The sequence below is a fragment of the Ceratotherium simum genome, chromosome 7 (genome assembly GCF_057802395.1).
Source record: "Ceratotherium simum simum isolate JZ-2026a chromosome 7, ASM5780239v1, whole genome shotgun sequence".
In the NCBI taxonomy this organism is placed as follows: Eukaryota; Metazoa; Chordata; class Mammalia; order Perissodactyla; family Rhinocerotidae; genus Ceratotherium; species Ceratotherium simum.
The window spans coordinates 25,872,923-25,896,943 of record NC_141906.1 but is presented as its reverse complement, the minus strand read 5'-3'; the positions used below and the strand labels follow the sequence as shown (position 1 = coordinate 25,896,943).

General features: G+C 39.0%; 1 protein-coding gene and 2 pseudogenes across 1 annotated transcript; 2 read left to right on the top strand and 1 right to left on the bottom strand.

The window, feature by feature from the left end:
• The first annotated feature begins 4,474 nt into the window (after positions 1-4,474).
• On the top strand, positions 4,475-5,413 carry LOC101388857 (olfactory receptor 51I2-like). The gene has a single exon (XM_004433891.3). The coding sequence runs from the start codon at positions 4,475-4,477 to the stop codon at positions 5,411-5,413; it is 939 nt and encodes a 312-aa protein (XP_004433948.2).
• Positions 5,414-12,489: 7,076 nt separating this feature from the next.
• On the top strand, positions 12,490-13,436 carry LOC106802395 (olfactory receptor 51I2-like; annotated as a pseudogene).
• Positions 13,437-18,744: 5,308 nt separating this feature from the next.
• On the bottom strand, positions 18,745-19,518 carry LOC147916607 (olfactory receptor 51I2-like; annotated as a pseudogene).
• Positions 19,519-24,021: the final 4,503 nt, after the last annotated feature.

Below are 24,021 nucleotides of genomic sequence, written 5' to 3'. Positions count from 1 at the left end.
ATTTTACCTTAAGTCAAAAGAGAGAAAAAGTATGTCCCCTGAAATCTGGGGAAAGAGAGCACATGTGTTCCTTACTTATGCCTAGAACTCTAAATGGACATAAAAAAGTTACTTTGCTGCTCTGATAGCAGAATTGAATGAGAGACTATTGCTTTTTGGGGTGGGGCGTTTGTTACCGTAGAGGAAGACTGATCACTTCCTGGATGGGCTACATACAGAGAGCTGGCATGTGTTGTCTTAGATCCTGTCCAGAAGAAAGTATGGTTCTACAAAGGGGATCTGGATTGTGGATGGAGTCATAAGCAACCATATGGAGTAAGAGATATTAGTTTAAATCAAGTGGAGAAGAAATAAAAGGTGGGGAGAATGTTCTTCGAAGAATCTATGAAAGCACCCAAAGAAAGAGTCAGCTTTAAACATTTAACATAGGTAGTAAACATGATGGCAGCTAACTGAACCACTAATGACTTACAAATCTTCCACTTCCCCTTCTCTGTCTTTTCTTGGGAAGAGGAGCCCGAAACCATGGTTAGTAAGTGAGGGATGAGAAAATAAGAAAGGCTGTAACTCTGAACACTGGAATGTTTGGCCATTATATGAGGCTGGGCATTCTAATGACTCACGAGAGGGTGTTTTATTATCTGAATGTGAACAGAAATTGTAGGGAACTGAGTTTTCATCCACAGGTGAAGAAAGAACTAGCCTTACTCCATACATTTAAAGGGATGAGAAAAGTAAAATCACTGTCTGATTATACTTAATTTGCTGGATATTACATAATCCCGAGTTTTTTTTTTTTTTTTAAAGATAATGAGCTCCTCTCTTATATGTCTGCCCTGCCATCACCAGATGGTATCTTGCATTAGGTAAAGAATTAGTCTGGCAGATTGATGAGTTCTTTTTCAGCTAAAAGAGCACTTTCTTTATTCTCAGTAGTCATTAAGGACCTCAAGAGCCTAAAACCTTCCCAATGCATTTTCAAACACAAAGGCAGCATTACTCCTCTCCCTCCTGGGGCTTAGAGTGAGATATAAAAGTGCAGCCTTGAATTCACTTTAGCAGATAGAAGGATGTGTTGTTCTGTGGGTATGGGCGTCTCTCATCTGTCTGTCATCTGGTGAGTTCTGAAACCCCGTGTGAGTTAGCTGACGCTCCTGAAGCCTGTTCGAAGAAAGAGTTAGACTGAGAAAAAGGGCAGGGTGAGGTGAAGAGGGAGAGCCTGGGTGGAGGATATCAGAGAGCAGCGTCTTGGTAGACGGGCAGAGCAGGTGGGAAAGTCCCTGGACTCCGAGTTCATGTCCTGGCCCTGCAACTAACTGATTGTGTAACTCTGGGTAATTCACTGCATTTCTCTAGATAGCTCACTTTCCAGGGTAATTTCCTTAGGATCAATGTTTCCATGATTCATTAACACGGTTGCTAGTTCAGGAAGGAATGCAGGACTCAGAGCACAGGAAAGGTTCAGAATTCCAGGAGCAAAGTGGTCACAACCTATTCCATGACTCAGACTAACACCTAAACCAGCACACATGGTCTAACTTTGCTCTTATAAATTCTGAGATAAAATATGTAAAAGTGCCCAGAAGATTAAAAGAGTAGGAGAAATTAGCTCGTCGTAAACTTTAGATGAACTATGGATAGCTAAGCATTTCTAATCTTTTACTATTCATGATGTAGATTAAAAACTATGGTCATTAGGCCGGCCTCTCTATACTTCCCTCCCACCCCATATCTGCCTTGTTTGTGTCTTCTTTCAGTACTCTTGCAAATCTTCATAAGCATTTTTTACTTGACCAGAAATTAGAAAATAAAATTCCAAAACATCAGAGCATAAAGGATTCTTAAAAATGTCCCTAAAAGCAGTTATAAAGAAGAGGACACTGAGGTTTAGAAAGATAAATAGGGTTTCCCAAGCTCACATAGCCAGAGTATCCCACAGCCAGCGTAGAATCCCAAGACCACTGAAACCCAGACCAGATCCATTCCCCTAAACCACCCTCATCCCTATATGACTTAAGTTAAAGGAAAGGTTCTGGGTTCCAGGGGCAGAAGAAATTGAGTCCAGCTTTGGAGACAGGTACTTTTTGCATCATTTATTCCACAGGAATCTGCCTTTAGACTTTGCCTTTATTCAAGGGTACCTGAGAAATCTCTGTCCAGAAATGTTTACCTCTATTTTCCTTTCAAATTCCTCTCCAAAACATTAATGATGCCTCAAGGACCTCAGTAAGATATTAGAGAGTCTTAGATCTTTATTTAAGTTGAAGTTCTGCCGTCTACTTTCCGTACTTTTTGAGGCAAGCTCCTTCAGTGAGCCTCAATTTCCCCATCTGTCAAGGATTAAATGAATAATGGATGTAAATTTCCTTACAGAGTATCTGTCACGTAGCATATGTTCAGTAAGTATTGGTTTTCTCACTGTATTCTTTTATGCACATGCATTCGGAAAACCCACAAGGTCAGTGGCCACTGCCTACGGAAGAGAATGTGGTCTTGGGATTGTCAGGCCATCTTTTTTCCATAAAAAGTAAATCTTAGGTCCTTGTGCCCACCCTGCACAAAATCCTGCTGGCATTGAAGCCTGTTTTCTTCTCCCTCTTCTTTCTGTCCCCTTTGCATTAACTCAACTCTCCTCTGTTTTGTTCTGATTACCTTGTATGAAGCTCTGTAAGAAGAATGGGAATTGTAGTCAGGTGGGAGAAACAAGAAACCAACAATGTTGGTCAGTCATGGATCCCAAGGATGACACTTCTGAGGGGAGGCAAGCATGCAGAGACTGAGCTCTAAAACCAGAAATGACGTAATCAATCACACAGAAAAGCGGCCACTGCCTTTCTGGGAACTACAGGAAGATCTAACTTCTATACAGCCCATGAAATTTGACAGAGTGATAATGCTGCGTTACATAGCATTCCAGCATCTTTGTGGCCTTCGGATACCTAGGGCTCCCAGGTTCCCTTCCTCCTCCATTCCCATCAGAAGGGATTCTGAGATTATGCTCCAGCCTTGCTTTGTAAGAGGTTGGAGAAGAAGAAGAAAGGAAAATAGTGACATGTATTTCTGGAGTTCCTCTCCCAAAGGAGGGTGCCTTATAAGCCTGAAACATGTCTGCCAGGTGAAAAGCCTTCTAGCCTTCTCTATCTTCATTCGTTAGGGGGAAATGAACATGAAAGGATCTCAAAAACATCAGAGTGATAGGAGAATAAAAAAATATAATTACTTTCATAGAACAATGGTTGTGGGTTAGCTCTAGGAATTGAGTAAGAAATACATTGTGTCACTATAAGAAACTGTAGGTTAATGCAAAACATCAGGGTAAAAAAGTGCACCATGGGTGAGTGGGTTAATAACAGTGGGAAAGTAAGACTCTACAAACATGTAGGTAGAGTGTTGAGTGTGTATACACATCTACATGTACACCTGAGTGTTATGCATATACAAATTCTGAGTATATGTCAATGTGGACTGAGAGTATGAGCATGACAGGGTACATGCATGCTAAAGAGAATAAAGTTCAAGAGGGAGTGTCAAATGTATTTGCTTAAAAAGAGTAAGATTGTGTGTATGAGAGAGAGGTGTTGGTGAGGGTTATGAAGAGTATGAGCAGGATCTAGTATGAGGCTAATGTGAAAGTACATGAGTGTTTCTATGCGAATAATGGATATTCTCAGTATGTATGACTGTGTAAGTGTGTGAAAGTCTGTGTTTGAAACAATGCTTTCCCACAAGATGAAAGTTAGTGTACCTATAGAATGTTTACAGGAGAATTCATAATTCTTCTAAAAACAGGAGTAGCTTTGTGCTTTTTTATAAACATATGGTTTCTTTGTTGCTTATTTGCAGCAACTCTGCCAATGAAAGGCTGATATCCACAGACAGTCAATTTCCTCCACATCCCTCTGCCCCTTCCCCTCCCTGACCAAACACACATCCTAATTTAAACTAGTTCTGGGGAATGCTCTCATTAATCAATGACACATCCGAATTAAGCAAAAGTTTCAAGGAAGTATTTAAGTAATTCCAAGAGTTATTGATAACTCAAATTCCCGTGGTCCTTTTATAACTATCTATTAATTTTAGTTAACATGGTTCCATTCAATGATGATTCTGAAACACATTAATATTGTGAATAATATAGTTTAAACATTTTCTTTGTAACTAAGTGATATTTGTGAAGCATTTATCAATGTTTTCCTTCTTCCATAAAACAGAAGGAAATATTAGCGCAGCCCGTGGCCTGATGATTTTAAAATATGAAGAAAAGAAGTGTGCCTGCATTTTCCCCAAACCAGTGATTTCATGAATATATCAGTTTCCAACTGTGTAGACACAATCTGCTGTGTCTCTTACTCCCTGGTTTCTTGTCATCCAGTAAGTGCAACACTCAGAAGTCTCCAGGTCAGAAAGTCTGACCCTAAATGGTTGTGGTTTAGCCTCTAGGAATTGAGTAAGAAATATGTTACTTCCTTCTGTGATGGGATTGTTCAATGTCACTCACCCTGCCTCTTTCCTCCTGACTGGTATCCCTGGTCTAGAGAGCTCTCACTCCTGGCTAGCAGGGCCCCTCTGTGTGATGTATGCTGTGGCTCTTGGGGGCAACACAGTTATCTTGCAGGCTGTGAGAGTGGAGCCTCGCCTCCATGAGCCCATGTACTACTTCCTGTCCATGCTGTCATTCAGTGATGTGGCCATATCCATGGCCACACTGCCCACTGTGCTCAGAATCTTCTGCCTTGATGCCCGAAATATTGCTTTTGATGCTTGCCTAATCCAGATGTTTCTCATTCATTCCTTCTCCATGATAGAGTCAGGTATTCTGCTGGCCATGAGCTTTGACCGCTATGTGGCCATTTGTGATCCCTTGCGCTATGCCACTGTGCTGACCAATCAAGTCATTGCTGGAATGGGTTTAGCTGTAACTGCCAGGAGCTTCATCACCCTCCTTCCTCTTCCCCTCCTCATCCACAGGCTGCCTATCTGCAGATCCAATGTTCTTTCCCACTCCTACTGCCTGCACCCAGACGTGATGAAGCTGGCCTGTGCTGACATCACTATCAACAGCATCTATGGACTCTTTGTTCTTGTATCCACCTTTGGCATGGACCTGTTTTTTATCTTCCTGTCCTATGTGCTCATTCTCTGCTCAGTCATGGCCATTACTTCCCGTCAGGAACGCCTTAAGGCTCTCAACACATGTGTGTCTCATATCTTGGCTGTCCTTGCATTTTATGTGCCGTTGATTGGGGTTTCCACAGTGCACCGCTTTGGGAAGCATGTCCCACACTACACACATATCCTCATGTCCAATGTTTATCTCTTTGTACCTCCTGTGCTCAACCCTCTCATTTACAGCGCCAAGACAAAGGAGATCCATCGAGCCATTGTCCGTATGTTTCGTCGCATCAAAATGTGACTTTCACATTGGCTTTAAAATCTAATGTTTATTGTAGCCATAGGCTGTCATCCATGGTGTCGTCATTGTCATCATCATCATCATATCATCATCTAGAATAAGATTGAGATGTGCACTGGAGGAAAAGTAAAAGATCAGGAAATTGATCTGCAAAACTTATAACAAAAGAAATGTGTAGTACATTCAGCAACCATGAATGACATTACTAGAATCATAAATATGGAGGCAATTGAGTAATTAGACAGAATTTTATAGAGTAAGATTAATCTAGGCCAGGAATCCTTTTCTGTAATAATAAATATTACTAATATAATAATAATAATAAGAGGAAGACGCTGAGTCCTTAAAAGTGCCACGTTCTGTTCTCCATAACAATCTTAGAAGGTATAGAGAATTAAGTAAATTGATCTGAGTAACACATATAATATGTAATCCAGATAAGATTCAATACTAGTCACTCTCCAGTATTTCTACACAACCACTACAAATACTGCCTCTCTGGGTAATAGGCATCACAATTAACATAACCATTGCTACCTATTCTACTATCATTTTCATTCCCAAACATACATGAGTTGTTTTAACTTTACAAAGTGAAATGTGATGTACTGTCCGAACCTGTCATAAGATATATGACCAAATATGACTCAGGAAAACTGATAGATATTGACATCTAGAAGAAACTCCAGATTCCTCTCTGCTTCCTTTATCTGCCCACCACTCAATTATCCCACAATGAAAGCAATTTTCAATAGCTGAACCATAAAATTTTTTGAGATTGTACTAGAAGCACGATTTCTCTTTCCTGCTTGGGATTTTATTTTTCTTCCACACAAAGCCATGATAAGAGAAGTCAGAAATTATGTCCTTCTGGGATTTTCAGCTCCCAAAAGGCCTGGGATAGGCAAAACAGAGCATTTATGATTTAGACACTAGAAAATAATTCTTTCAGACCTTCTCTTAGATTGATTTACCTTGCATACTCTTTCTCTGATACCAGAGAGGTAGGCTACAATAAGAAATTCCTTGTCCTCATTCTAGGGCTCTCAGACTAAGTTTGAACTTACTTCTAGACTAAAATAAAAAAGATACCCTATGAAGTCTAACCTACTCACCAGGGAAACTGGGCCAGAACTCACAGCAGCAGAGCATCCAGTTATCTAGTGTTTTTCTCTCTGTACAAAGCTCTATTGAGGAAATATCAAGAAATGTCAGGTGCCAGAGAAGGAAACTATTTTTGAATGGAGAAAATGTAAGCATTTGGAAGCCATGCATCTAAAAGTGTTCGTAAGTACAATAAGAGACTGAAGTTTTTCTTTGAACTCAACATTTTTTCTTTTTGAAATGGTAAAATAATTGGATTTTGGCCTAGAAAACATAAATTCTTATACTTTTTTTATTCTAGGCCCCTTAGGCCTGCCTCTAACTCAAGAAAATAAAATACTGAATATGGTTCAGCTGAGGTTGTAAGGAAACTATTTTGAAGTTTGCGGAAAAAAAATCTCTGAGTAATAAATGTCATGCTTTTGTGTTGCCTTTTCATGGGTGCATAACTCATTCTCCAGGGCCCCTGTGGTGTTGGTCAATGAAGAGAGAGAGAGGAGAAACTAGAACAACAGTTATGATAGAATAGCATTCTTGATCTCTGTGCCTTTGTCTTGACGTGAGTACAGCCATGTTTGGCTGCTCCATTGACCTACAGCCACCAGCACAAAAAGATATATAAAAGCTGCTTTCTGCATGGTGGGAACTGGCCCTTCTTCCACGGAGATTGTTGCAGTGTGTAAAAATTTCAAGGCCCTTTGTGCGCCACAGCCTGGGGCAGACTGGCCATCTGTGCTGGGCTGGGACGATAACCTGGGTAAACAATGCATGTACACAACTGCCAGGACAATAGCCAGGAGGCTCAGTGCGTGTACGCCACTGATAACCATTTGTGCATGGGAACACTGAATGCTTGCTCTGTAAAAGCTCTGTAACTGCTTACTCTGGAAAGTATTGATGCTATAAAAAACTGCTGGAGACTGAGGCCTGGTGAGAGTACCACCTGTGGAACGGACGCCTTGCCCAGGACCTGTGATTCTTGCCCAGCCGTGTTGATTGACAGGACTCTCCCGGAAGTGAGGCGTGGATGTTGTGAGTAATTGATTTGTTGTAAATAATTGATTTGTGTGTTCTCTTTTCCGTCAACCTGGTGTTTCTCTTTCCAGTTGATTTGTATCATTTCCCTTCAGTCGATGTGGATGTTTTCCCTTTCCAGTCGATCTAATGATTTTCCCTCTCATTATATGATCTATTCGAATCTGCTACTATCAGTGGATGTGGATGCTTTCCCTTTCCAGTCGAGCTGATGTTTTTCCCTCTTAATATTTGACCTATTCGGATCTGTTCACAGACTGTCACCTTTACTTTCCACTATATATAACAAAATATACCTTCAGTCCCTTTGTTTGGAGTGGAAAGTTTCTTTTACATCTCCAGTCAAATCCCCCACACCTCTCATAACAGCGTTATAGTAAGAGTCATAGAAAAGTCAATATAACTAGATTATAATACGGAATTAAAAAACACAAGTCCATATTGCATTGACTTCTATGGAATTAATTTCTGTGTAAGCCCAGGAAGTGGAAGAACATTCAGAAATGAAAGCATGGTAGAGAGCATACTGAATAGGCCCCTGGCATGGCTGACTATCAGCCTCACTTTCTGAATACCTCAAAGAGGGCTAACCCTACCTCCATGAAGCCATCTCCAGACTTGATCAACTCTGATAGGACAAGACTACTTTGCTACTGCATTACAATTCATTTAGATGGGAAGTATTCTTCACCCAGAAACTGTTTTACAAAGTCTATCCTGCGAGTTAGGGTTATCTCCAGCAAGGGCATTTTCTCATCAGGAGAATATCCAACACTCCGTTCTCAACTGGACACACTGTCTCACTGTGCTGATGTAGTGTGGACTCAGGAGAATTTCTCCCTAAAGTGTTTCTCAAGCTCTATTCCTCCTAGCAGAGATAATTAGTCACTATCCTCTACTCAACCTCAGGTCTAAAAAATGTGGGGTCTTTTTAGGGGAGTGGGTATAATTCTAGTGGTAAATTATTTTTCTTATAAGATTTGCTTTTTGTTTTTTTGCTTATAAAAATGTAACAGCTCATTATTAATTTATTCATTCAACAATATTTTGTGAAACCTACACTGTTCCTGGCTCAGTGTTTAAGGAATTTAGTTAGCAGAGTTTGTCAGAGAAACCTACCTGAAGAGAGATAAAAGGGGTATGTCAAAGTCTCCTCAGATATGTTCACTAACTACATGTTCCTTTTAAATACCCCCTTACAAAGCTACACCAGGTTGTGAATGGCTGCAGTGTGGTGGAGGAGTGTTACTGCTGCAAATGTGGTCAATGTTCATGTGAAGTGTCAGGACAGAATGAAGGCTGAGAACCACAGGCTGTGTATTTAAGGCAAATATCCCATATTACAAACTGGGAGGAATAATCTTCCTGGGTGACAATCTGTATTTTGACGACAAATGACAGACTATAAGCAACAATGGCTGGGAGTCAACTTTAATCATTCATCTCAACAGTCAAGCCCAATGTCTCTGGCAGAGACAACTTCTTCTGTAAATATTAAACAGCTTAGCACTGATAGAGCGCTTAGCGGCTTTTTCTATATTTGACATGACTTTGTGAAAACAAAATCTATTGTGGATTTTAACACAAAAATCTGAGAGTCAGCAATTTAGTGAACAAATCTTTGACTAATTGTAGAAGAGGTAAGGAAAATAAATCTGAACCTCAAACAAAGATGTGGTATTCTGAGAAATTCCAGGGCACAAAGGAGCACTCAAGATTTTTTGCACATCACCTGCCCCAGCCACCTTTCTGATCCCTAGGACTTACTGGGCCCAGGGGACCCTTAAGAGGCAGCTTTATGGAGCTCAGTGCAGGAACGGGGTGAAGCCGGGCAGGGAAGTTGTGTGCAGAGTGTGTAGAGTGTTCAGTGTTTCTCCCTACTAGACGCTTCACCTTCCTCTCTCCTCCCATCCACCAGAGCTGCCCTAGGGAGGTAAGTTGGGACTTCAGCTATTTTCTCCCAGAGATCTGTAGGAAGCTCATTCATAGATTCAAAATCCTAAAGTGATTAGAGTACAAATATTTGAAGGAGGAGAGGCTGCATGTGATGGAAGTTTAGATACTTTCCCTGCACTCCACTTCTGTCCCCAAATCCATACTCTCCGTTTCTACCTCTTGGTTCTTGAATCCCACTATGCAGCCTTTATTCTTTTTTTTAATTAATTTATTGAGGTCACATTGGTTTATAATATTATATAAATTTCAGGTGTACATCAGTATATTTTGACTTCTGTACAGGTAGCATCGTGTTCACCACAAAGTCTAGTTTCCGTCTGTTACCACACATATGTGTCCTTTTACCCCTTTTACCCTGTCCCTACCCCCTTCCCCTCTGGTAAAAACCAATCTGTTTTCCTTATCTATGTGTTTGTTTGTTTGTTTATATTGCACATATGAGAGAAGTCATATGGTGATTGTCTTTCTCTGTCTGACTTATTTCTCTTAACATAATACTCTTAAGGTCCATTCATGTTGTTACAAATCTGCCCTCCTTACAGCTTTACTTTGTGGTTTGCAGTATGTATAGACCTAGCTAGGCATCGTTTGAAGCTGTTGTCCACTGTGAATGTATCAGTGTGATTAACTCATATTCCAATATTCTCATTGTGCTGTGGATAAAGACAAAGAAGAAAGATTTTGTTTGGGAAACTGAAAGCAGAAAGACAGTATGAAGAGAGGATCAGGAAACTCAGCCTCTAAATACTCCTTCATTACCACATTATTGGTTCCCATTTATTCAGTACATATCTTGCACCAGGGTCCTGAGTATGAATTTTAAATGTTTTCCTCCGTACTTTTTTTTCTGAACTATAGATATGAAAATAAATTATGCAGAAATAAATGAAATTCAAAGCTGGTATGTGACAAAGTGAGGTTATACTTAGTTATTAGGTGTTAGGAGAGTTATTTAACTTATCTATATTCATTTTACACTTAAAAATGTGTAGGTCAGAATACTTCCTTCTTCAGATATTTTATCTATCTATTTAATTAATATTTATTAACTGGAACTAGAACTGATAATCTCTGATAGTCCAGGGATCTATGCCTAGTGATACAGCTAAGCGTTGAGGTTAAATGAGAAGAAAAACAACCAATTATGTGATCTTATATTTTAATGGGGGTGAAAGATACTAATTGAATAACCAGATATATAGTAATTCATAATGCAAATGTGAAAACGGTCATGAGGAAACATGTATGTGAGGATGTGTAACAGGGACATACAACTCTGAACAGAGAATTAATGAGTGTTTAGAATAATTAAAAGATCACAAGTTCCCAGGATGTGCTGCTGATGCTGCTCTATGCCATAGTGAGGATGTTTGAATTCCATTTAAATTCTTAATTCAAACGGTAAGGTAAGCCATTGGAAGATTTTTGGTAGGAGGGTAACGTCATTTTATTTATATTATAAATAAATAATTTGGCTGCTTTGTGGAGAATGGATTACAGAGGGTCATGACACTAAGGTGGTCGATCAGCGAGGAAGGTCCTGCAGACATCGTGGTTAAAGATGCTGAGGGATGGATTACAGTTGGAAGTGAGACAGAGAGGAGAGACAATGTTAAGTACAATTTGGCAAGATGGTCATAGAAAAATTAGATGTGGGAATGGAAGAGGGGCAGAAACGCCTCCTAGGTTTTCCTGACTTAAGCACATGAATTGAAGGTGATGGATTTTTATGAGATGATAGTTATTGGTGAGGATCAAGTATGGTGATTAACAAAAAATTCAAGTTTTCATTTGTTATGGTTGAGATGCTGATGGGCTATTACAATTGATAGTCTCATAGGGAGTGAGATGTTTGAGTCAATATGTAGAAGAGAAGTCTGAGCTAGAGACATAATTTGAAACCATTGATGCACAGAGGAGAGATAAGAAGGACATTATGAGTAGAAAATAATTTTGAAGATTTTATTAATGAAAGGGAAGAGAGAAATGAGTTATTACTAGAAGAATATGTGGATGTAATAAAGAGGTTTTTAATTGTTGTTTTTGTGTGTTTGTTTCCTAGGACAACAGTTCCTGAAATTGATACTCAATGGGAAGAAGCTGGTGTGGGGTGGGACATATCTGAAGCTGATAAGAGTGATCTAAACCACTGATTCTCAAACTTGGGTGCCTATTGGAATGTCCTAGGAAGTTTAAAAAAAATTACTGATTCTTGAGTCCCACTGCCAGAGATTCTGATTTAATTGGTATGAGGGTGGTTCAGGCCAAGTTATTTTATGCTCCTCAAATAATCTAACATACAGCACTGTTTAAGAAACTTTAATCTAAACAGGAAAAAACACGTGAAGATGCTTGAGAGAAAAACCAAGAGCAATCAGAAGCAGAGGATCATGAGATTCTGGATTCTCAGTGAATAAGTGAGGAACTCAAGCAACAGAGAATGAGAGGCTGGAATGCTGCTTGAAAGCAGGCAAGAGAGGAGACAGAGCTCATAGTATAGACAACATATGTCAGCACTTGCATAAGAGGGAATGCATTAGTAAGTAGAGAGAATTAGGTAAGAATTCATGGAGGACATACTGTACCTCACTTATTGAAGATGTGGTGGGTAAAAACTGGTAGAGAGAAAAAGAAAAATCATTTTCTGCCATTGGAGAAACATTTGAATCTTTCTGTAAAGAATACAGAGACAGGAAGAAAAAGGAATGTCAAAAAAAAAAAAAAGAAAGAAAGGAGTCCAAGGATTTTTGTAGAGAAAGATTTGGAGCCCATTTGTGGATATGGTCAGACTTCATCTGAGATGAAACCATTGACCACTAACTCGCTCCTTCCTGACAATTTCATGAGCTTTGGTATCGAATCTAAGTATCATTGTCCCTTCCATCCTGAGGACAGAGACCACTCCTTGTTCTTTATGTTTTCCACTGTCAGACCTCATTTTTCTCTCATTGTGTTTCCCCAAAAGCCACTCAGAGACACTCATGGGATGTTTTGGGACTAACATCTTAAGCACTATTAGCTTCACACTATCAGGCTTCCCAGAGACAGAAGGCCTGGAGCACTGTTTAGCTGCTCTCCTCTTGCTGCTTTATGTTATCTCTATCCTAGACAACATCCTAATTCTCTTCCTCGTAAAGGAGGAGCAGAGTTTGCACCAGCCAATGTACTACTTCCTTTCTCTGTTGTCTGCCAATGACCTGAGTGTATCCTTTTCTACATTGCCCTGTACTGGCTGCCATGTGCTTTCATGCCCTAGAGACAGCTTTTGATGCCTGCCTGAGCCTGATATTCTTCATCCACTTTTTCTCCTGGACAGAGTCTGGGATCTTGCTGGCCATGATTTTTGATCGTTATGTGGTCATTTGCAACCCCTTGTGTTATTCTACATGGCTCACTGATATTCTCGTGGCTCACATGGGCATATCCATCATTACTTGCAACTTCGTTATGGTCTTACCACTGCCTTTCCTTCTGAAGAGTCTGCCCTTTTGTAAAGCCAATGTATTGACCCATCCTACTGTTTCCACCCAACACTGATTAGCCTGCCCTGTGGAGATACCACTATGAACAGCGTGTGTGGTCTCTGCCTTTGACTTAGACTCAGTGCTCATCTTCCTCTCCTATGTGGTCATACTGTGCTCTGTGCTGGCCATTGCCTCCCAGGAGGAGAGTCTTAAGACACTCAACACATATGTCTCACATCTGTCAACAGATGTGCTATTGCTCATCTTCTAAATGCCCATGGTTAGTGTGTCCATGGTTCATCGATTGGGAAGCATGCCCCTAAATGTTCATGTACCTGGTATATCTCTTTGTGCCTCTAATGCTCAACCCAATTATCTATTCCATTAAGACTAAAGAAATGCGTAAGAGGTACACAATATGTTATTGGTACTCTGAGCAGAGAGAGAACTCCGTGGAAAGGTAAATACCCTAGGAGTTTGTTTTATTGCTGATTTCTGGATATAATAAGCTAGTCCTATGGAGGGTTTCAATCTTCTACACATGGAGCTATGATTAGGTACCTGCCATTAGTTGTATGGTATAGCCTGACTATAACTCATAACTTGAAACATCAGGCTGTCTTACCTTGTAATTAGCCATGTCACAGGTTGCCACAAATGAGTTGTCTCAGACTTGACAAGGAATAGGATCTTCAATTAGACCTTTTTATTTGTCCCGATATACTCATATCATCCATAATTCAAGCAAATTTCAAAAACAGACAAAAACTAATGTATACATGTAAATCATGTCATAAAGGGGATTATGTGACTTGAGATCATAGGTATCACCCAACACTTTTTAAAGGAATAATTGTTTTGTCTTTAAAAATTAAAGATGTACAATAGTTGTGACCAATTTTTCACTTCTGAAAAAAGTAAGAGTATTCCTGAGTCCTATAACTGGAACATATATGCTTGCCATGAAGACTCTGCAAATTAAACCATGTACCATCTGAATTTCAGAAGTTTAAAAGCAGGAGAAAAGTTTTGTGGAAAAAAATAACGTTGCCGTCCCTTGGGCATGACTAGAGTGAGGATTAACTTTCTATAGGGAGCTAGTAAGCACTCTAAATTTAAGGCTAATAGATACTGAAGATTAATGGTGGGTGAGTCTCCTTCAGTAACATTGGCAGTTTGGCCCAAGATCTGATGGAATATGGACTTCCATGGCCTGGAGTGAGTACCCAAGTCAAGAGATTTTAGCAGATGTTAGTGCAGAGGTGAGGTAGCTGAGGGATATAAGGAAATTCACAGAGCATAATCCCTGTAGAATAACAGCCGTAAAGAGAGAAAATCCCTCTTCAAATTCTTACAAAGCCCACACAACACAGACCACACAGGCTTGCAGACACTTGACATGTAGTCACAATGGTGAGGGGACTTTCACTGGGCATTGGACAAACCACGGCATAATTAAACCCTGATAAATGGTTGGGGAAAACAAACACTGGTTAAAAAGTCCCCTAACATAGCAACAGTATAGATAAGAATCTTCCCCAAATACTTTCTGAATGCCAAATTAACCAATGATTGCCAAAATAATAAACCAGAATAAAAATCTCTCTGACAATACTTTGTGACAGGGAAATTTCAAGTATCCTAAACAAAGTAAAGGTAGCCAAACCACTGAGAGCAAAGAGGACAGCGCAAGATTAGAAATTGTGTGGTGGGGTTCAGTGTAGGAGAATAGCAAACTTCAATCCAACAGGAAATGAAAACCAAAAAAAAATCACAAGCATCTCACTCTCAACAGGAGAGACTATAATCTAAGCAGAAACCTGGGCAGATGGCTTTCACGTTGACCGGTGAAAATGGGAATGATAGTACAAGCTCTAAGTTCTCTTAGACCTGAGAGGATCTAGTAGTCCTCTCGTGGTCCTAAGCATTTGAGAGTCCCAGAAATGTTCAGCAAACAAGCTTTCAAGAAGGATTTAACCAAAACCTGAAGGAAACCACATGAAACAGATAAAGATCACTTGAGTAAGAGAGAAAGAAGTTTCTGAAGACAGGCAAAAAGCTGTACAGGAAGCAGTTGCTAGAAGGTGCTGCAGCAGTTAAATAAAACTTCTCAAGCACTATAGAGATGTAGGGCTGGAAGAGAGGAAGGGAGCAAAACATCCTCTAGAAAGAGACTTAGCTCCGTGACACAGAAGTGGCCTCAAAGAGTGGTGCTACTTTCAGCTGTTTGCACAACAGAGGGAGCCCAAGAGCCATGAGCTGGAAAAGCTACCCTGTGATCCCCTCCCAACCAGAGAATCCCTCTCCCAGTCACCCTGGAAAACCATCCTTTTCAATAAGTGGAGACAAAAATTGGATATAAGCTAAGTATACACATTCATGAGCAAAAATGAAAGAAAAAAACCAAGGGCAAAGATTAACCCACAGCTCTAAGAGTAGCTGCTTACAATGAGAATCTTCCTTTAAAAAAAATAAAGTCTTTTTATATCCTAATGCTTCCATATTTATAACTGAATATTACAAACCACAAAGCTCAATTTAGTATTGTGAGCCTTCTTTTTTTTTAATTAATACATCTCAATCTCAACTACAGAATTGAGAAATCACAGAATAAGGCATGAGGATGGGAAGAGTGAGTACCACTGTATCACTGGAAGTATTTCTCTCATTATTTCGTGAAGGAATCCCTTACTTATTCATTAACAAACACACATGGAATGACTAATATGAGCCTAGCTCCTTGGTAAGCACCAGGCATGCAGAGAAGGACGGGGCCTGGTTCCTGATAACAAAGAGCGTGTGACATAGGGAGATGTTTCATTGCATCTGTCTAACAGCTGAATATGGATGTAGTGAGCTCCATTCTGAATAAATAAGGGATCACTGCACAAAACGATGATAGAAATTTCTTTCAGTGTCACAGAAGTACTCACTTTCCAGCTCTTAGTTGGATAAAGACCACTGAGGAGCACAGGAACACACAAACACACACACACGCACACTGAATATAACTTGTTTATATTGACTATAGACTGCAGAGAAATATGTTGAGGAGCCAGAAAATTAAAAGCTCTTATTTTCTTACATAGAAAAATAATCCATTTTATAAATATATGTATATACATATATATATGTATACATGTATATACATATATATATGTATATATGTATATGTTTTACTGCTGCCTAATAAATATTGACCAATTTCCTAATTAACAAACTTGTGAAAAAAAGGCTTTTTCATTCTGAAATAAATTGTATTTGTTCAAACTGGTAAAATAAGTATTTAAGTAGTATCTTGACATCTACACAAATGATAAATTACAAACCAGTTCATAATACTTCTGTGAGGACTGAAAGCTAAGAGGGTTCTTTAAGAAATTATATTAAAAATATTACGGGATTGGTTTAAAAGTAGTGCTCAGTTGTTCAGTTAATATATGAGTTGCATCTTATGACTCTCTTTTCCCCTAATAACCATATACTAGTTTTACAACGCTATTTGCAAAAAAAAATCTTGTATATATTTGGATTCTGAATGTTAAATAGTATTTCGTGTTCACTGTAAACATTAATCTCCACTCTCTGTTGAATAATTAACATGGAAATTATTTCCAACATAGTGTCTGTAATCAAGTTACATAAAGTTTTGAATATATACCTTTAGCGGGAATTTCTTTGAGTTTCAGATTTATTTTCCTTGCCTCTTCTACATTTAGTCAAAGATTTGTTCACTAAATTGCTAACTCTCAGATTTTTGTGTTAAAATCCACAATAGATTTTGTTTTCATAAAGTCATGTCAAATATAGAAAAAGCCACTTAGCACTCTATCAGTGCTAAGCTGTTTAACATTTACAGAAGAATTCATCTCAGTCAGAGACATTGGATTGACTGTTGAGATGAATAACTAAAGTTAACTCCCAGCCATTGTTGCTTATAGTGTATCTTTTGTTGTAAAAATACAGATTGTCGTCCAGGAAGCTTATTCCTCCCAGTTTGTAATATGGGATATTTGCCTTAAATATACAGCCTGTGGTTCGCAGCCTTCATTCTGTCCTGACACTTCACATCAACATTGACCACATTTCTGGCAGTAACACTCCTCCACCACACTGCAGCCATTCACAACCTGGTGTAGCTTTGTAAGGGGGTATTTAAAAGGAACTTGTAGTTAGTGAACATATCCCAGGAGACTGTGACATAACCCTTCCATGTCTCTTCAGGTAGGTTTCTCTGACAAACCCTACTAACTAAACTCCATAAACACTAAGCCCTCAAACCTAACATTCTGCCTAGCACATTGTAGGTGTCAATAAATATTGTTGAATGAGTAAATTAATAAATGAACTGTTAATACATTTTTATAAGCAAACAAACAAAAAGCAAAGCTTATCAGAAAAGTAGTTTGCTGCTAGAATTATATCTACTCTCTTGAAAAGGCCTCACATTTCTTTAGACCTGGGGTTGAGTAAAGGATAATGACTAATATTACCTCTGCTAGGAATAGAGGAATAGAGCTTGAGAAACACTTTAGGGAGAAATTTTCCTGAGTCCACACTGCATCAGCACCGTTAGAAAATGTGTCCAATTGAGAATGGAGTATTGGATATTCTCCTGATGAGAAAATGCCCTTGCTGGACATAACCCTAACTCAGATGATAGACTCTCTGTGTCCCTGCTCTATTCATTCCTTTGTAAAACAGTTTCTGGGTGAAGAACACTTCTCATTTAACTAAATTGTAATGCAGCAGCAAAATCGTCTTGTCTTAGCAGAGCTGGTCAGGTTGTAGATGTCTTCCTGGAGATAGGCTGGACCTCTTTGTGGTATTCAGAAAGGGAAGCTGATGGTCAGCCGTGCCCAGGGTCCTGTTCATTACCCTCACACAGTTGCATTTCTGAAGGTTCTCCCACTTCTGGGCTCACACAGAAATTAATTCCATGTGAGTACACTCAATATGGATTTTTGTTTTTTCAATTCTGCATTGCATTCTAGTTATATTGACTTTTCTATGACTCTTACTATAAGGCATGGAGATCAAGAATCCTATCCTACCATAACTGTTGTTCTAGTTTCTCCTTTCTCTCTTCATTGATCCACGCCACACAAGCCCTGGAGATGAAATAAGCACCCATAAGAAGACAAGACAAAACTATGACCTTTGTTATTTACCCTTTTTTTTTTACACAAACTTCAAAACACTCATGTATGTTTGGGAATGAAAATGATGGTGAGAGCAAGGATAGCAGTGGTAATGCCAGTAGTGATGCGAATTAGCTAGAGAAGCAGTATTTGTAGCGGTTGGGTACAAATACTGGAGTCCGACCAATATTGAATTTAATCTAGATCACCCAATTATTTGTGTAACTCTGAACAATTTACTTAATTCTCTATATTTCCTAAGATTGTTATGAAGAACAGAATCTGGCACTTTTAAGGACTCTATGTATTAGTACTACTATGTTAGTAATATTTATTATTATGGTAAATGATTCTTAACTTAGATTAACTCGTTCTCTATAAAGTTCTAATTACTCAATTGCTTCCAATATTTATCTTTCTAATAATGCCATTTACATTTGCTGAATGCACTAGTCATATGTTTTGTTTCAAGTTTTGTAGCTTAAATTCCTGATCTTTTACTTTTCACCCAGTATTTGTCTCATATCTTATTCTTGAAGATGATATGTTGGTGATGATGATGATGATCATGGCACCATAAATGACAGCCTACAGATACAACAAACATCATATTTTAAAGCCAAACGTGAAGTCACATTTTGATGCAGCAAAACATGCATACAATGGCTCGGCAGATCTTCTTCGTCTTGGCACTGTAAACGGCAGAGCTGGGTGTAGGAGGTACAAAGAGGTAAATATTGGACATGAGGACATGTATGTAGCTTTGGACATGGTTCCTAAAATGGTGCAATTTGGGGAACCCAACCATTGGCAAATAAAGGACATCCAAGATATAAGACACACGTGTGTTGAGAGCCTTGAGGCATTCCTCACGGGAAGCAATGACCAAGACCAAGTGTAGAATGAGCACATAGGAGAGAAATATAAAAAACAGGTCCATGGCAAAGGTGGATGCAAGAACAAAGAGTTCATTCCAGCAAGGACTTGAGTGGTCAGCACAGTGGCCTAGCACAAGGGATCACAAATGGCCACAAATGGTAGCGGTCAAAGCTCGTGGCCAGCAGAATATCTGTCTCCATCATGCAGAAGGAATGAATGAGAAACATCTGGATTAGGCAGGCATAAAAGGCACTGCTTCGGTCATCAAGGCTGAACGTTCTGAGCATAGTGGGCAGTGTGGCCATGGACATGCACCATCGTGAATGGACAGCAGGGACAGGAAGTAGTACATGGGCTCATGGAGGCGAGGCTCCACTCTCACAGCCTGTATGATCACTGTGTTACCCCTAAGAGCCACAGCATACATCACACAGAGGGGCCCTGCTAGCCAGGAGTGACAGCTCTCCAGACCAAGGATACCAGTCAGGAGGAAGGAAGCAGGGTGAGTGACACTGAACTTTCCCATAGCAGGAGGAAGCCAGGGCACTTTTCAAGGTCAGACCTTCTGACTTAGAAACATCTGAGAGTTGCACTTACTGGATGACAAGAAACCAGGGAGTAAGAGACACAGCAGATGTTGTCTACCGAGTTGGAAACTGATGCATTCATGAAATCACTGGTTTGGGGAAAAAGCAGGCAATCTTCTTTTCTTCATATTTTATAATCATCAGGCCTTGGGATGGGCTAATATTTCCCTCTGTTTTATGGAAGAAGGAAGACATTGATAAACGGTTAAAAATATAAAGTAGTTAAAAAAATATTAAACTATATTACCCACAATGTTATTGTATTTTAGAAGCATCATTGAATGGAAATATGTTAACTATAATTCATAAATAGTTACTATAAAAGGACACTGGGAATTTGAGTTATCAATAACACTTGGAAGTACTTAAATATTTCCTTGAAAATGTTACTTAATTCAGATTTGTCACTGATTAATGAGAGCGTTCCCCAGAGCTAGTCGGAATTATGATATGTGGTTGTTCATGGAGAGAAAGGTGCAGTGCATTGTGGAGGAAATTTACTGCCTCTGGACATCAGCCTTTCATTGACAGAGCTGTTGCAAAAAAACAACAAAGAAACCTTATGTTTGTGCAAAGGCACAAAGCTGTTCCTGTTTTTGGAAAAATTACGAATTCTTTCTTAAATTTTCTATAGGTATACTAACATTCAGTCTGTAGGAGGGCATTGTTCCAAATATAGACTTTCACACCCTTACGTGGTTATACGTACTCTTAATACATCCTTTATTCACATAGACAGATTCATCTACCTTCACAATTCATTAGTATGAATTCTGTAATTCAGTCCCATTGCTATGGATCCCATTCATCTTATTAATAACCTTCACTGACACCTCTCTCTCTCACAGAATCTTAATCCTGTTATACTAATATATTTGACACCCCTCTTGACTTTTTTACTTTTTAACATGCACACGCCTAGTCACACTCATACTTTCTGTCCACATAGACATATATGCAGCATTTATATATGCATAACAGTCAGATATACACGTAGGTTTGTATACAGACTCGACACTCTACCTACATGTTTGTAGACTTCTACTTTCCCACTGTTATTAACCCACTCACCCACATGAGCAATTTTTTACCCTTTTTATTTCATTTACTCACAGTTTCTTACAGTGGCACTTACGTATTACTTGCTCAATTCCTAGAGGCTAACCCACAACCATTTCTTTGTAACAGTGATTATATTTTTTAATCTCCTATCATTCTGATGTTTTGGAAACCCTTTCATGTTCATTCCCTCCTAATGAAGGAAGATAGAGAAGGCTAGAAGGCTTTTCACCTGGCAGACGTGTTTCAGGCTTATAAGGCACCCTCCTTTGGGAGAGGAATTCCAGAAATACATGTCACTATTTTCCCTTTCTTTTTCCTCTCCAGCCTCTTACAAAGCAAGGCCAGACATAATCTCAGTCCTTTCTGATGGGAATGGAGGAGGAAGGGAATCTGGGAGCCCTAGGTATCTGAAGGCCACAGAGATGCTGCAATGGTATGTAATGCAGCATTATCACTCTGTCAAATTTCCTGCTTTTCCTGGGCTATATAGAACTCAGGTCTTCCTGTGGTTCCCAGAAAGTCAGTGGCCGTTTTTCTGTGTGATTGCTGGTCATGAATTCAGTCTATGCATGCTTGTCTCCCCTCCATAAGTGTGACACTTGGGATACAGGACTGAACAAACTTGTTTCCTTCTTGTTTCTCCCCTGAGTATAATTCCCATCTTCATACAGAGCCTCATACAAAATAGTCAGAAAAAAACAGAAGAGAACTGAGCTAATGTAAAGGGCTCAGAAAGGGAAGAGAGAAGAAAACAGGCTTCAATGAAAGCAGGATTCCTTGCAGAGCAAGGCCAAAGCCAATCTGCATATGGAGAAATAACTTGTAGTATTTGTGGGGAAAAGACTTCCTGGCAGTCCCAGGATCTCATTCTTTACCCTAACTAGTGGCGGCTGACCCTGCGGGTGGTTTGGATGCGTGTCACACAAAGAATACACTGAGAAAAAAAATCAGTATTTATTGAGTACATGCTATGGGCTATATAGTTGGCAAGGAAGTTTACATCCACTTACTCTTTTAATCCTTGACAGATGTGGAAACTGAGGCCCACTAAGGGAGCTTGCCTCATAGTGCATAACAAGTAAATGATAAAACCTCAATTTCAAAAAGAGCTGTAAGACTCTCTAATATCTGACTGAAGTCTTTGAGGCATCACTAGGTGTTGGAGAAAAAGTTGAAAAGGAAAATAGAGGTACACATTTCTGGACGCAGATTTTTCAGGTACTTTTGAACATAGGAAGTGGCTAAAGGCAGATTCATGTGGAGAAAATGATGCAAAAATACCTGTCTCCAATGCTGGACTCAATGTTTTCTGCCCCTGGAACCCAGAACCTTTCCTTTAGCTGAAGCCATATAGGGACCAGGGTGGTTTAGGGGAATGGGCTGAGCTGGGTCAGGAGACCTGGGATTTAACCCTGGCTCTGGCATGCCCTTACTGTGTGCGATTGGGAAAACCCATTTCTCTTTCTAGACCTCAACGTCCTCATTCTTAATAACTTCTATTTTAATTAGTTTAGCTCTTTTGTTTTTTTCCTCAAACCTCTACCCTGTAAGACTCACCTCTAGGAATTCTCAGATTATTCTCATTTGCCTGAGTCTCTGTCTCTCTCTATCTGTCTCATTTTATTAAAAACGTAATGCATACGTTGTATAGAAAAGTACGTCATTGAGGGCTTTTTCCCTCATGTTTTAACGTTTGGGAGGTCTACCTACTCCTGTCTCAGCTCTCACTTTTAGCACTTTTGAGGAAGGGTAATCTCAATAGTACAAGAATTCTAAGTTAACTTTAAAATCATGGAGTTGTATTCCCAAAAATGTTCAGAATTCAGTAAATTGAATTGGGAAGATACGACACTTTTAATATTTGTTTAATCTTTCCAACTAGACACATACTTTTGTGTCCATTCATTCAAGTTTATTTTAAAGCCTGCCAATAATACTTAAACTTTTCTTCCATAAAATTTCTAATTAAAATATGACTGAGATGAATTAACTTTTTTTAAGTTTAAGAATTGAAATATTTATTAGTTGAAATATTTCCTACATTTTTTGAAATTTCAGGTTCTGAATTATTTTATTATATTTGGCAAATTTTCTCAATTTTCGGTAACCTTTCTCTTTTAGCATTTGTATTTTCTTGATCCACAAATTATATCACTTGTAAATAATAATAAAATGGTTGCATTCATTCATTGATCCAATCCATAAATATTTATTGAAAGCTACTATATAATCTGTACAATATTAAGCTCTGAGGATAATTTGGTTACTATAAAATTAAGAGTTCTCCTTATTGAGTATATATTAAAATGCCAAGCAACGCACCAGTCATCTTGCATACATTATGTCTAAACTATAAAAACACAACAATCTGATTATTTTTGTAGCAATTTTACAAATGAGTAAATTGAGACTCAGAGAGGTTAGGATTTTTCAAAGGCCATGATCTGCCTTGCACAAAGTTCATATTCTTTCTAATATTAACAATCAATCCATTCCTTCAAGAAGCTTACAATTCAAATAGGGAGCTATATATAGAGAAGGGCAGAATGATATCTAGGTGCTGAGGTATAATTCTACACAAATACATCAGAAGCATAAAAATAATAAAACATCTATCGTACCATTGTTGGAGGTGAGAGTGCCAGGTGGATGGAGGGCAGGCAGTAAAGGAAGTCCTAGAAATGCTTCATAGAGTAGATAACCCAAAAGCTGAGCCAGTGTCTGGCCCATGGTAATCTGTCTAGAAAATAGTTTTTGATGAATAATTAGAATGGCATGCAGTTACCTGGTTTATAAGAATGCACAAGATATTCCTAGTAAAGGCATTCAGAATAAAGATGTAGAGGCATAAAGCAGCCTGTTGGTTCAGAAATCACTGTAGTTCAACCTGACTGGAGCAAATGTTTTGGGGGGACAGGGGAATGGTTAGGGGTAGTAAGACATAAGAGATGGATACAGTGATGATATTACTAAGACACTTGTTAAGGGTTTTGGACTTTATCCTCAGGCAGTAGGAGCCATTCAAGGATATGAAGTGTTTTATAATCAGAAAGATTCTTTATGAAGATCATTCTGGCTCAAGTGTGGAAAAATGAGAGAAAAGAACCGTAAACAATGAGGTCAGTTTGGAAGATACTGCCAAGGTGAAGTGACGGGTGATAATGAAGGAGCCAAACAAAGTAACAACAGTGGTGAGGTGGAGGCAAAGATTGGATAAATCAAAGCTTAATTAGAATCGTCTGGATTTAGTATCCAATTACAGATAAAGGGGTAAGAAAAAGTTCTTCGTTTCTGCCTTGTTTCACTGTATTGCTCCAAGTTTTCTCCAAAAAATACTAAATTATGATGGCCAAAAATGGCAAAATTATTTTCCCCTTATT